This window comes from Cinclus cinclus, chromosome 1 (assembly GCF_963662255.1).
Source record: "Cinclus cinclus chromosome 1, bCinCin1.1, whole genome shotgun sequence".
Taxonomy (NCBI): Eukaryota; Metazoa; Chordata; class Aves; order Passeriformes; family Cinclidae; genus Cinclus; species Cinclus cinclus.
In genome coordinates this window covers 140,819,806-140,833,875 of record NC_085046.1, presented here as the reverse complement: position 1 = coordinate 140,833,875, position 14,070 = coordinate 140,819,806, and the positions used below count along the sequence as shown (strand labels likewise).

Genomic DNA, 14,070 nt, shown 5'->3' with positions numbered 1-14,070 from the left:
CCAATGTGTTGAAGGATGTCAGAACATGGGCTACTATTGCACCATTGAAAAATTTAGGGTTGACATCTGTTGGGGGCTGCTGAGCAAGATGAACTCAGCTGACCCATTGTCAAGAAGTGGTGCTGGCATTTGTCCATGCACCAGGATATTGTACAGAATGTCATCACTTGGTAATGAAATGTTCCCCAGTAACGATGGCTCACGAACACAGAAATAGCCTTTGCCCATAAAAAAGTTTTGCAAATAATGCTTGAAGGAAGTGATTTGTTATGAATCAATCAAGCAGATCCCAGAAATAATGTGGCAGATGGTAACCCGACATTACTACAACATCACCAAACTACTTCTTAGCACTTTAAACAACCATTTGGACTCTGGGCTTTAAAGAAAAATGTTCTCTCTCACTCTACAGCTGGTTGAAGCTGAATTGTCACCCCCGTGGAAAATTATATTCTTAGAGGTCAGTAAAAGGCAGAATAAAATTAAAAGTCGAAAATGTCCTTCAATGAAAAGGGAAAAAAAATCAGTTATCAAGACTCTATTTTGATGCCTTCAGGCCATATGCCCTTTCTTTATTTTTAGCTATGTTAGGCTACAAACAAATAAAAATTTTAAATATAAAAGGAACACAATCTTTGTTCTAAGTGATATATACAAAGAAAGTTTAACAAAATAGATTTGAAAAAGAAAATGCTGGAAAGAACAACCCCCTCCTGCTTGCACTTTGATTTTTTTGTCCTAGGAATATAAAAGTTTGTTGAAATCATCATGTTTCCATTTTTCATGTCCTAGCACCTTCTGACAGAAAAAATATTCCACCTGAACAGCTTTGATTAGGTCCCTCTCGGTTGTGACTGGGTACACTTGAGTTACAGCAGTTTAAAAAGATACTCATCATAACCAGTGAGGTGCACTCTCTTATTTGCAAGGTAAAACCCATTATCTTACATTGTACGCCTAACTTACTTGTTATAACTGATTGAGATTTTAAATTATTAATTATTTAATTATTATTTTTTTCTGTTTATGCCTGCATATTCTTTCATCACTGTATGAAGACTTGTTGCACGCCACAGAGCAGGCAGCCCTGATTTATTTACTAAAGCACCAATACAGTCCTTAAACAACATCTTCACTTACAGAGGGAGATTGTTCACCCTCCTCTCCCATGCGCATCGTTGCACTCTGAAACCTTTCCAGAAATGAGGTGAGCCAAGCCACTGTTTGCACTAAAACAAGGACCATCCCAGAATTGGGGTGGCTGAAGAAAGCGAAGTAGGCCACCAACTTTCCCTGCTGGATTGCTGGCTGTGACCGTGTCCCACAGGAACGCTGTCACACTGGTTATGTGACGGCACCTGGAGCTCTGCACGAGAAGAGCAGGTGTCATTGTCACGGCTGCTGGGGACATTTGCTGGGCTCGTCTTTGGGAGCGAGGGTCATGCAGAGCTGCAAATGAATCGCCCGGTCGGACCCATGGGGATCACGGCAGAGGGAGCTTGGCTGCTGCAGCGTGTGCTGCCATGGCCCTGCTGGAGACAGGGCACCTGTCCAGCCTTTTCCCTCAGAGGTGAATTAACCCCGAGGATGCAATCCCTCATGTGCAGCTACCTAGGTACTGCTGACACGAAGCAAAATGCACCGGCACAGACACTGCCTCTTCTCGGGCAGAGTTTGTAGGATACATTTGAATAACTCGAATTCCTTAATTTCCGTCTCATGGTTGCTCATGCACCACCGTGCGTGTGAACGGAAAGACAGACCCCTTGAGCCTCTTTCGAGGTCTAAGGCTTATTCTTCCGTATATCCACGTTGTTCCTGGTCCTACGGCAGTTTCTCACCAAGCACGCCGCAGCACAGCCCGCCTCCGTCGGTGCGCGTCTTCCTGGGGCGAGCAGGAGCTGCACCTCTGGAGCTCCTCACCCCAAACCATCGAGGCAGGGCTGCGCTCGCACCAGCGGGCGGTCTGCGATTCTCGGTGTGTGTTGGAATAATTTTCTCAGGTGTGTTCGGTGTGTACTGCCGTGTGCCGGTGTCACACACGGGCCGGCTGTCACCCACCGCCTGCCCGCGTGTGGAAGCACAGGATTTTGACCGCGATGTTTCGTAAAATTTGGCAGGGTTAATACGCAAACTGAATTACTTTAAACCCCCACGTTTTACACAACCCACTCTCACAGTCTTGCCTGTCGTCTGGCATTTGTGGGAGAGGATGAATGAGCAGCCTCACAGCTGCTGCCGGCTGCGCTCCCCGGGCTGCAGCTTTGCTGAGGACTCTCAGCTCGGCATCGGGGGATCAGGCAGACGCTGTCACCAGAAACAGCCGAACTTCGGCCCTTTCGGCGAATGTCACCAGAATAAAACAGTTTCTTTGCCGAATACCAAACACGCAAGGCAGCTTCTGCCCTGAAGAACGGGATGGGGACTGGCGGACTCCTCGGGGCCGCCCCGTCGGCAGCGGGGCGCGAACCCGCGGCCCCCGGCCCAGCGGAGCCAATGGGCGGCCGCGCTGGTGACGCGCGGGGTGGGCGGGGCGTTCGCCGCGGGCCGGGCGGGGGCGGGCGCTGCCGCCGCGGGAGCGGCACGGGCGGGCGGAGTGGGCTGTTGCCGGAGAGGGAGGGCAGCGGGTCGGGTGCTTTGGCAGTAGTCTCGTCCGCTGGGGTTGCCAGAGACCTCCCATCCAGGCTGCTCCACGGGGACCGGCTTGACGCTCGATTCCTTTTACAGAGACCAGTCTTCTGCCCGATTGTTTTTTCGGGGAGCGCTTCGCCCAGCGCCGCGGGCGCCTGCTGCCCTGAGCGCTGCCGTGCCGGGAGGCGCGGGGGGCCGGGGCCGCGATGCGCAGAGATGGGGCCTGTGGCTGCTCCCGCGTGGGCTCGTAGTGCCCGCTCGGCGCTGAGTGCCCGGGTGCCGGGGAGGTGCGTGTAGGAGAGAGGCGCCAGTGGCGCTGGATTTTATCCCGGTGTAGAGGTGCAGGCAGACAGGGGTTCAGGTGTGTTGGGGTGTGTTTTGTTTTTTTTTCCCCTCTCGTTGCCTACATCAGCTTCTTTGCCCGTTCCCCTCCCCCCCTCAATTTTTTTTTTTTAATTTTTGGGTGAGGTGGGAGCCCGGGGTGCCTGATTTTCCTTCAGCTGAGCAGTGCAGTTGCAGCGGTAGCGGTGAAATCCTGCTCCTCCTGTGAGCTCGAGCCAGGAAAATGGAGGCTGTGATAGAGAAGGAATGTAGTGCGCTCGGAGGGCTCTTCCAGACCATCATAAGCGACATGAAGGTAAGAGGCTGAGGGGTGTGGGGGAGCACAGGGGAGGGGAAGCGTCTTCCCACCTGGCCCGGCGAAACTTCGTCCCGGGCGGTGCAGCCGCATCGTGGGCTGGTGGCGGCGTGACCGCCCCCGGCGCGGAGGGGACGCTGCCCCGGGCCGGGTCCGGCGGGACCGGCCTGGCAGAGGGGCTCCCCGGCTTCCTTCACACCCAGGCTTTGGGGCTTGCCCGTTGGTTGTAGGACACCACCTCTCCCTCCTTCCCTCTTCCGCTCAAACATGCAAGCTGTTACCTTGCACCAGGGTCAACGATTTCCAAGCCTGCCTCTTTATTTTACAGATATTTTTATTCTCCTTTTTTTTCTGCCATGGTGTGGGCTGTCAGATCGGCAGCAGAATGAATGCAGCGGGGCGGGAGCGTGGTGCGGAGGAGCCGGGCATGGAGCATGTCAGCCGTGGGGTGGGGCTGGGAAGGGCAGTGCGAGCGTTTCGGTGCCAAGCTGATGGGCGCGATGGAAAAAAAATCTCTGCCTGGAGATGCTCAAAAGTTGATATGTGCCCGAATTAAAATTGCAGCTCAGTCGGTTATATGGTATTATTTTCATGCTGTATATGCTCGTGGAGGTGGCATTTCCTTCTTTCTGTGGATGGATGCAAAGGTTTCAGGTCCCCGGGTCTCTCCACCAGCCACCAGAAACCTGACTGTGCTGATCCCGACTCTGCCAAAGGGTCCTTTTGAGAGAGGCGCTCCCATTCTATCCTTGGCAGCCAAGGGCACTTCTGCAGGGTTTCCTTTGAGTGATCGGGTGCCTCCCACCCTTCTCTCGTGGAAGTAAATAGCGTAAAAGCATTGCTGTGTTCTGCCCGTCATATCTCCCCCAAAGCCCGGGGTTCGAGGCGCCCAGCCTCCGGCACACGGCCGTACTGCAGAATACTGCAGTGTTCCGCTGGACAAGGGCAGCTTGTCTTCCTGCCAGGGCCGACTGGGAAGGATGCAGTTGTCGGGAGATGTTGAGGGACGTGTCAGATAATGGGGGACTGCCGTAATTTAAAGGCGGCAACCGTGCACGCTGTGCTTTTCCCAGCCAGGGCACGGGATTTCTCTGGGTGTTTTAATCCATGCAGGGCTGGTGAACAGCGAGGGCTGCGGGAGAAAGAGCTGCCAGGTAGTATTGGAGGACAGGGTCTACTCTAAGAGGGAGCCTGGCAGAGATGAATGGCTTCTAGTGTATTTTTTTCGTTTGCACTAGAAGTTATTTTTTTGGCAAGTGTTCATATGCATTTCCCTCTCAACAGATCTGAGGAGACATTTAATTAAAAGCGTTGCTTGTCAAGAGCAGGGAGGAGGAGGGAGACTGTGTATGTCTGTCAAGACAATGCTGCAGACCTGGCAGTGGTGGTCCTCAAGCTCTCAACCCTCTTGGATTTTTAATAATGACTGCACTTTAAAATAAAGAAAATCCCCCCCAAAAGCAGGAAACTCTCACAAATCCTGGAATCATTTTGGTGGTCAGTGCAGGGAACAGGCAGGAGATGTTCTGTTCCAGATGAAGTGTGGTTTTGGGTTTCATCACAGAGGGACACCGAGTGTGTTTATTCTTTCCTTCTTTTCATAAGTGATGCGTTTGGTTTTTCTTGCTCTTAAGCCAGTGGGCCTCTGTATGGATTAATTTTTTTTTTTTCTTCTACACATTGCTACTTGCACGGGAATGCTGCTCATCAGAAAACATGTTGACATGAGCGTATGGAGATGGGCACAGGTGTGAATGTTTTTTTCTTAATGCTCCATAGTAGTGGAACCTGTTTTGTGAACTGGCAATTACTGAAGGGGGAGGTTTGGAAGGAATCGCTGCAGATCTTTAGCAGCATGGTAGTTGTTATGGTTAAAGAAATCTGCTCGTTATTTAGCATGAGTAGAACAAAGAATTTTTACCTATAGTTTCATTTGATGCAGCTGATGCTGTACTACTGATGAGATGCACTAGGATTCTTTGTGAATTGTGCACAAAGGAGCACAATGATTTCTAAGGAAAAGTAGCTTTTTTTTATAGTTAACCAGAATCTTTCAACTAGTCATACCTTTAGTAGTAAAATAAAAATCTGCATTTTAAGTACTGTTTCATGTAGTCAGATCTGTGTGGGCAGGCTTCTTGCAGGATCTTGGAGATGTTGTGTAGGGGTCTGCCCACGCATACCCAAGTGCACTATCTGTGCCTATTTCTCATTGCAGGCTGTGATCAAGGCCCCACATGCCCTGCAGTGCTGAGGGATTTGATACAGCATCCGCCTTTTTTTTAACTAAATGGTTCACAGGTTCTTTTATCATATGTATTACTCTACCTTAAACTTTGTTATAAAGATGGTAGGGTTAATCAGCAGCTTCAATTACTCTGATGTCTTGCCAGTGGATGCAGATGGGTGCTGCAGCTGAGGTAATGAAGATATAGTACATGTGGACTGATTTTTCTCTTTGTTCACAGTAACAGAACTGGCTCAGGTGTACCCGTTGTTAATTTTGAGCTCTGTCTGATCTTATCAAGGTTGCAGAAACAGAAATTAAAATTCTGAGCATTGTGATTGTTTCCATTTGTCTTCATATACTGTGTTAGATTTGAAACTTCATATGGGCAATACATGTCAGTGTGACTAACACATCACATTTTTTGACAGCAAGATTGTCTTGCTGACTGAGGTCTCTTGAATGGCATTTAATGTTTTTTCCATATACCCCAAATTTCTCTCCACCCTCTCCTAAAAATATTTGTGTGGCTAATGCACAATGAAACCTGCTCCAAAAGAACTCAACATAAAGCTAAATGATTTGAAGAAATGATGTTATTGAGTAAATTTAAGAATTATTATTTTATAATAATAAACATCCCACTTGTACTGCACATTATTGTACATCATAGAGTCAGAATATTCTGAGTCGGAATGGATTCACAAGGATCATTGAATCCAGCTCTTAGCACTGCACAGGACACCCCAACAATTCCACCAAGAGCCTGAGTGCTTTATCCAAACGCTTCTTAGAATCTGTCAGGTTTGGTGCTGTGACAGCTTCCCTGAGAAGCCTGTTCCAGTACCCAAACACCCCCTGGGTGAAGAAACTTTTCCTGGTGTCCATCCCAAACCTTCCCTGACACAGTTTCATGCTGTTCCGTCGGGTCCTGTCTCTGGTCACAAGAGAGAGGAGATCAGTGCCTGTCCCTCCACTTCCCCTCATGAGGAAGCTGTAGATTGCAGTGAGGTTGTACCTCAGTTTTCTGCAGGCTGAACGGAACATCTGGAACTTCAGTCCCCTGATAAGGGAAGTCCATTTTTTTCCATGCCAAACAAGGGTCTGATTTGCTGAGTAATATGGTGGTGTACATGATGACAGGGTTGTTTGTGTAAAGTCCACAATGGGAACTTTACTTGGCCATTGTGCTCTAGAATTGAATTCCTGTGCTTTGAGATTTCAGGATTTGATTAAAGAATCGTAAAGATGGGGGCATGTGTGCCCATCCCATCCTTATTTTGATCCATTGTCACAGCCCTGATGTTTTCTACAATACATCACTGAGCATGTGGCACTTAAGATTTGTTACACCCTTATGAAAGATCTTTTTCAAAGCAATCGAAGTTTATAAAAACAAAAATAAAATGTGCATGTCTGCTCAGAGGAATAATCCTGTGTGCTACGTGCAGACACTGTGCCATTTGTTTTTGAATGTGGCAAATTTTCTGCAGCTCCCTGTGGGAAGGAAGTATTTGATCTGAATGGTTCGTAGCTCATTTCTTGCAATTGAGAAATGAGATGCTGCAATGTGCTGTTAATTGTAATATCTCTTTTAGTGCAGAGGAGATCATTGCAGTTAGTTTTTGGGAGGGCCTGTTGCAGATGGGTTTAAAAAGAACTTGTCTTCTCATGCAGAGTAGATTTTCTTTAATGCTTCTTTTACTTCTGAGTTGATTTTACATTCCTTTAATCACCTTGTTCTCTGATATCCTGAAGAAAAAAAACCATCTCTGAAAACATTAAAATTGGCTGTGTTTGTAGTTCATCACTTGCTCGATGGTGTTTCTTTGGCTTTTAGCATTCTTTTTTATTTGTCTTGCCCCTCTTCTGCCAGCGTGTGTTTTGACAGAGCAGGGGCTTGCTGTGTATGTACAGTGCCTGGCACCTGTAGGGTGGCCATGGGAGGAAGATGAGTAATGAGCAGTTGGATGAAGACAGGCTTTCTGTGACTTCATTTATACCAAGTCAGAGGATTTACTAAATTTTTATGGGTCGGGTGTATATTACCATTTAGTCTCATTCATCTCCCTGCATGTGAGGGATGTGCAAGTATTGTCCTGAAACAAGGTTTCCAACCTTAGGAACATGTGAGTTTTTGGAAAAAAATTATGCCTTGTTTATATTTGTTTAGCTGAAAGTTTAATAAAATCAGCTTTTTGCTTCTGGCATTAAATTCTGCTTTAATACTCTAGAGGAGGTGCTGGGACTCCTGGACTAGGCAGTGGTGCACCTTTTCTTTCAGCCATGCAAAGCTCTTCCTCAAAGCAGAAGTGAGAGACATAAACATACAGGCATGAGAAACATTTATGTTTTTGCGGCCTCTTACCTGCTTTTAGAAAGTGATCTGTGAGAGGTAGCATTTTAATCTTGCTTTTGTAGAAGTTGGGACCAGGGCTGGCCACATCAAGGATTGCGAGTTGTTGGTTAAGTAGCCCTGTTCGCTTACAAGGAGATAGCCTTGTGATATTCACACAAATAGTATAAACAGAGGAAAAAAATATTTGATGGAACAAATAGAACTGCTGAGACAGTTACTACGACAAATACAGCTGTGAGTCCTCAGAGTTGATGTTAATCCAAGGAACAGCACACATGTACCAGAGAACCTGGGCAAATTTATTTTACCGGGACATGTTGTAGTGCAACAGCTCTTCTCCAGCTGTGCTTTATGTGGAGCTTGAGATATCTGTGAAGATTAGGGATGTTCAGTTGGATGATTTTAAGGGCTAATTTCAATCCAGCTGTTAAGGATGATAACTACTGTAATGAAAAAACAAACGTGTCATATACTGGGACAGGCACTGTTCCACATTTTTGTTGGTGATGTTGACAGTAGGATTGAGTGTTCCCTCAGCAGGTTTGCTGATGTCACCCAGCTGGGTGGTGCAGTCACCATGCTGGAGGGGAGCAGTGCCATCCAGAGAGACTTTGACAGATTTGAGAGGCGTGGCTGTGTGAACCAGGGGAGACCTTTTTGCACCTTGAGTACCAATATGGGTCTGCAAGAGAGTTGGAGAAGGACTTTTTACATGGGCATGTAGTGACAGGACAAGGAAGAATGGCTTCAATAAAGAGGACAGGGTTAGATCAGATTTAAGTAAGAAATTTTTTTACTGTGTGTTGAGAACAGATTTCCAGACAAGTTGTGGTTGCCTCTCCCTATAAGAGTTCAAGGGCAGGTTGGAAGGAGCCCTGATCTTGGTCTAGTGGAAGGTGTCCCTGCCCATAGCAGGGGGGTTAGAGCAGATGATCCATAAGACCCTTCCAACCCAGTGATTTTTTTTGTGCAACAGACAGGTAGGTACAGGCCTGGAGAGGAAACCCACCTACCATGTTGCATAGCATGTCCCTTGCACAGCAATCTGTAGGACAACTATCTGTTTCAAACCTAGCAAGCTGGTGTTTCTTCTCCTTAACAAAAAGCCTGAAATGAGTTATTTTGGAGCTTTTCTTCTCACTTAAGTTGTTCCTTAAAGGCTTTACCCCCAGCACATTGGGAGCATAGCTGGCTGCTCTGATTTCTTAGCCCTTTGCCTCCCAACAACCTGCTTGCTCAGGCAGTTGGTTTGTGTACACTGAAATTCTTGCTTTTTCCAAGCAGCTGCAGTATGTTTCTGTAAACATCTTGGAGGGGGAGGGATTGACATGCAGCAAAGGCTGAAAGATGGTGATGCCGGAAGAGAGCCACAGCATGCCTGCCTAGACACTGGGGTTCAAGCAGCAGGGCATAGCTAGGAACATACTTAGTCACAAGTAGTTTATTTTTTAGGAACACATGCTTTCTTGATCCAGATACTCTTGTGTGAGTGCTAGCAATCTATACAACTGCTGAACATTTGCTACATAAGTGTGTGTGGGCCTGGTTTATCCTGTGACATACCAGAGCAAAGATTTTTAATATCTCTTAAGAGGAGTACTCCTTTTGGATCTGGCAGGATGCCAAGAGCTGCACAATAAGGGTTGTGAGGTTCTAAGTGTGGAAGGAGTTGTGCAGTGCTGCATGAAACACAATTGACTGAACAAATGTTGGCGAACAAGAATCTGTGTAATTACAGGCTTAGTGCTGGTTAATACCTAACAGAGGTGATGTTCAGTGGGGGTTGCTGCTTCCTTCCTGAATTCTGAGTGTGCATGAACTGAACCTAAATTTTTGTTATAAAATATCTGAAAATCTCATTTTTTGATGCTTTTTAAGTAAAGAAGTTGAAAGAGTTGATGGAGTATTCTTGTGAATCTGTGAACAGCATCTTCTGCATAGCAGTCTGTGTTTTCAACTTCTGAAGAAGATTTTTAAGGTTCCTGGTCTACCTGAAGACAGCGTGGTCTTGAAGATACCCAGAGAGCAAAATAGGAACTATATCTAAAAAGGCTTTTTGGTCTGCTTCGGAGCATGCAAAAATGAACAGATAAGTTTGAGTTAGTATCATAAAGAGGTTGGAATAAAGTAGTCTCTTTAGGCTACATGTATAGAAATGCATTTTCCTCTTCAAGAGTACATTTTCAGTTTGAAAATTATGTCTACCTTGATAATGTAAGGTGCCAAGCACTGCTTTTTTTGCTGGGATCTATGCTGACCTTTAAGGACATTGATTGACTTCTTCCTGCTGGACTGAGATAGCTTGAAGGCCAAGATGTTTGGGAGGATTGGAGACAAAATGTCTGGTAGCTTTGTGGCTAAGACCATAGCAGCTTTCATCTTCAAAGTGCTCTCCAGTGTGACTTGGCTCCAAAGAATGGCTCCCATTTTACAGAAAAGCAAGCTATGGCTGCAGGTTTAGTGACTTCTACTCCCTCCCCCTAGGACAAGAAGAAATTGGTTGCATCTACAGCATGGAGTTAATGAGGGGATGTTGTTTAAGCTCCCAGTGTAATAGGTTTCTATCTTCACATGCACACTACTTTGTTTTTACTGATTAAGATGTGTTGGTGTTCACCCCTGTGATACCTGGTGTTTGCAGGCAGAAGAGATGACATCTAAAAATGACTGATAGATTCTCAACAGAGGTGAATTCCTCTCCTGTAACTGAAACTACAGGGCCTCTCTCAGTTTGTAGTGGAGAAGCCTGACTGGAACATCTTGACCGTAAGCTGGTTGATCATGAGGAGTTTGTGTCTTGTGGGGTTTTGTGTGAGCTCTGTACTTCTCAGTCTTCTGGTCAACAACTGTAAGTGATATGTAGTTGATTTGAATTCTAGGATGCTAGCTGGAGTACAGTCGTTCTTTAACAAATCCTTCTTGCAGGAATGAGCTTGTCTTGGTGTGTACAGTGCTACTGATGAGTATGTAACTAGGGATACTTGGTTCATGGTACAGAAAGGTTCGCATTTGTTCTCAGTTTGTGTTCCATGTAAACTGCCACCATGCTTGTCAACCGAGCGTGAGTTGTATTTTTTCTTTTTTTTTTTGCCACAAAGTCACATGTGTGCTTTGTAATGTCTCTGAAGCCCTTTGTGTGGAGGCATATTTTGGAATTTTTTGTTAATAAAGCTGTGTTTGTGATGTCTCCTAACAATACTATCCATGAGCAAACCACATGGATGCTCATTGCCCATGAATAAACCAAGGGTCTCATTTGGTGCTTGAAAGGGATTATCTTCTCATGAGCAAAATGGAAAGAAAGTAGCCTGAAATAAGCCTACTTGCACTTCACTGTCTTGTCATGAGGCAGAGTTCAATAAGCATTAAAAAGTTGGGTACCTGGCTGCTGCCTTTCTCCCAGTAGATAATTTTCTGGTCAACTCAGCTGCTAGTTAGTTTGGGTCCTGGAGATTATAACTGCTTGTGGGATAGAGATTGTGGGTGAATGGTCATAAATTAGGGTTTCTGCTTGATTGGAAAGAAGTGATGAGACCCCAGTGGTATTGGTGACATTACCAGCACAGGGCTGTTGCCTTGAGGCTGTCTTGCGTAGGTATTAACTTGTCTGACTGCCTCCTAATATTTTAATTATCTTCATTTTGATCCAGCTGAAGTATTGCGGGTTTAGAAAATAGCTGCTGAGTATGTACAGTGGCCATTTAATGATTGAGTGCATGAAAGGCAGTATTGATGAGTCTCTGAGGAAAAATCTGCTATTCAGGCTTGCAAACTTGTTCAGACCTGCAGTGAAGAATGTGGAACTTAATGTTTCCTCAGGAAGACTACCTAATGTCCAGCTTTTTTGATGTGGCATGGGATAAAAGGTCTTTAGAAGCTGTGGCTGGTTGTTTCCCACCGGCCCCCATGCCTTTTGAATAACTTCCTGTGTTTAGAGAAGGAGAGACTGTATGTTTATGTATGGTGTATTTTCTCACAGTATGAGTCTAACTTTTGTTTGCTAATTACCCAATCTTGGATTTAAATCATGAAGTGGCTGCTTTGGAGCTGAGATTCTTCATCTTACAAACCATGAAACTGAGCTGTGGACAGTACAGATTTGATGTGGTCCCTATTGACATAGAAGGAGGCTCATGAGTTGGATTTCTACCCAGAATGAATTTCAAGGGTCCTTGCTGTACTATGGGTTGGAGTCACGATCATAGAGCAGCTGGTATACTCCACTGGGGATGTTTAAGCATGGGTTAATGCAGTGCAGGTGTTATTTTAATACAAATTGAAGACTTCATAGCTCTGACAACAGAATGGTACCAGACTTAATAATCTGACTTACTACCTCCCCCTTTAAATGATTAGTGAGATCTAATAAATATGTGTGTTCCTACAAAGAAATGCTGTATTTCAGTGATGCTGCTAAGGGGAGTGAGCATTCTTTAGAGTTCTTAGGTGGTTTGAGAACGTGGAAAAAATGGGTATCTGTGTTGTTGTTGTTGTTTGGGTTTTTTACCCCAGTGGTGTGAATACACTTTTCTGGACTTTCCTGACTGGCTTTTAGTCTTGATTTTTTTCATGTCATTATCTGTTTTCTTTATGGTCCTAATGTGCTATTTAAACTAAAAACTAAACAGTTTTGAAAATGCTAAACACCTGGTTCTGTGATACATTGAAGAAATACCCAGTAAAGAGATCTTTTAATAGTGTCTGAGATGTATTCAGTAGTGTTTTGTTGCATAATTTTCCAAGTTGTGATAATGTATCACCTTGAAAAGCAAAGCTTGGCATGCTTGTTTATACTATACATGCTGAGGGAAACTAGTTTCTAATCCTGCCATTCCCTAAACAAGAGGCAGAAATAATGGAAGTAAATGTGTGGATACAAGACTGATTTTGATTTTAATTAGCCCTGCTTTTTTTCCTGAAGGATAGTTACTGGTTAAATGGCATCTCATTCTGATCTTTGATGTGCTTTTACTTTCACCTGCCTGCACTGTAATCTCTCAGACCCTGAGTCTGTACCTGTCTGCTCCTCCATTCAGTCATGTGTGTCGGGCTCTTGCTGTGAAATCCCGTGAAGTTCAGGCCTTTTGCTGTTGATGCCTTTTCACTCCAGCACAAGTTGAGAGTCCCTTTTGCTGGTGGAGCTAAACTCAAACTTCCCCTATACACGGAAATACCTTTAGCTTAGACAGACAGATGGGACTTTGAAGTCAGGTGGTCCCTTTCCTTTTCTTGTGGGAGTATTTCTGCAAGACCTCTGTACAAATGTGTTACTCTTCCTGCAAGAGCTCTAATGAAAGGAAGCTGCCCAACCTTTCAGGGTTGCCTGTTACCTAGTCTCATAGTTGAATGGGTTGTGCAATCTGAAACTTCTCTGCTGAAGCCAAACGGATTGTTTCTTGTCCTGCACTACTGGAAAAAAGATGATGGACAGCATCAGGCTATGGGATGCTCTTGAAATCAGGACTGGGGCTTGGCTAACTGAATTCTCATTCTGAATATAAGAAATAGGGAGTAGATAGGGTAGATTTAGATTGGACACAAATGGATTTATTTCACAGTCAAGGTGGTGAGACAAGTGAAAAAGGTCGCCCAGAAAAGTTGTGTATTCCCCATCTTCGGAAGTGTTCATGTTCAGTTTGGATGGGGCTGAAAACAGGGCTTATGACAGGGGGCTTGGACTAGATGGTCACTGAATGTCCATTTAACTTAAGCCCTTCTGTGATTCTGTGTGTTTGAAATGAGGTGGGCAATACCAAAGGAGCGATGGAATAGGTTTTGTGTATGCCTCTGTGGCATTATAAAGAGTGAAGTCTCTCTTGCCAGCAAAATTCTTGTTTCAGTGTGTTGAAAGATTTGAGATTTTAGATGCAGCTTAGAAACATGAGAGGGCTCTTGATGATTTTCAGAGTAGAAAGAGTCAAAGCCAAAATGCAGAGTTTTTTTGATGGAGAAGAGCAGTTATGAACTTCAGGGAAGATGGTGCTGATTCTGTGCTCACCTGTATGTTGCAAGACCTCTTATGACTTGTTAAAGGTCTAGGCAGTCCTGTCCATGAGTCATGGGCTTGGTTAAATTAGTGGTTTGTACAGAGGATGTGTTAGTATTTGGTAGCACTTTGTAGCTCTTGCAGTTATGGCTGGCCAAGTGATCTTTCACCCAGTTGACTATTGATTCTTCTAGAAAAGAGGAAGAACTTCCAAACTTCCAAAACATCTG

General features: G+C 45.2%; 1 protein-coding gene across 12 annotated transcripts in view; it reads left to right on the top strand.

Moving 5' to 3' along the window:
- Positions 1-2,754: 2,754 nt before the first annotated feature.
- MTSS1 (MTSS I-BAR domain containing 1) overlaps positions 2,755-14,070 on the top strand; it is a 123,688-nt gene continuing 112,372 nt past the window's right edge. For all 12 annotated transcript variants that reach the window (XM_062503927.1, XM_062503856.1, XM_062503889.1 and 9 more), the window contains exon 1: positions 2,755-3,268. In XM_062503927.1, coding sequence (XP_062359911.1) covers positions 3,197-3,268 — 72 coding nt within the window. In that variant the 5' untranslated portion in view covers positions 2,755-3,196. The remainder of the gene's footprint in view (positions 3,269-14,070) is intronic.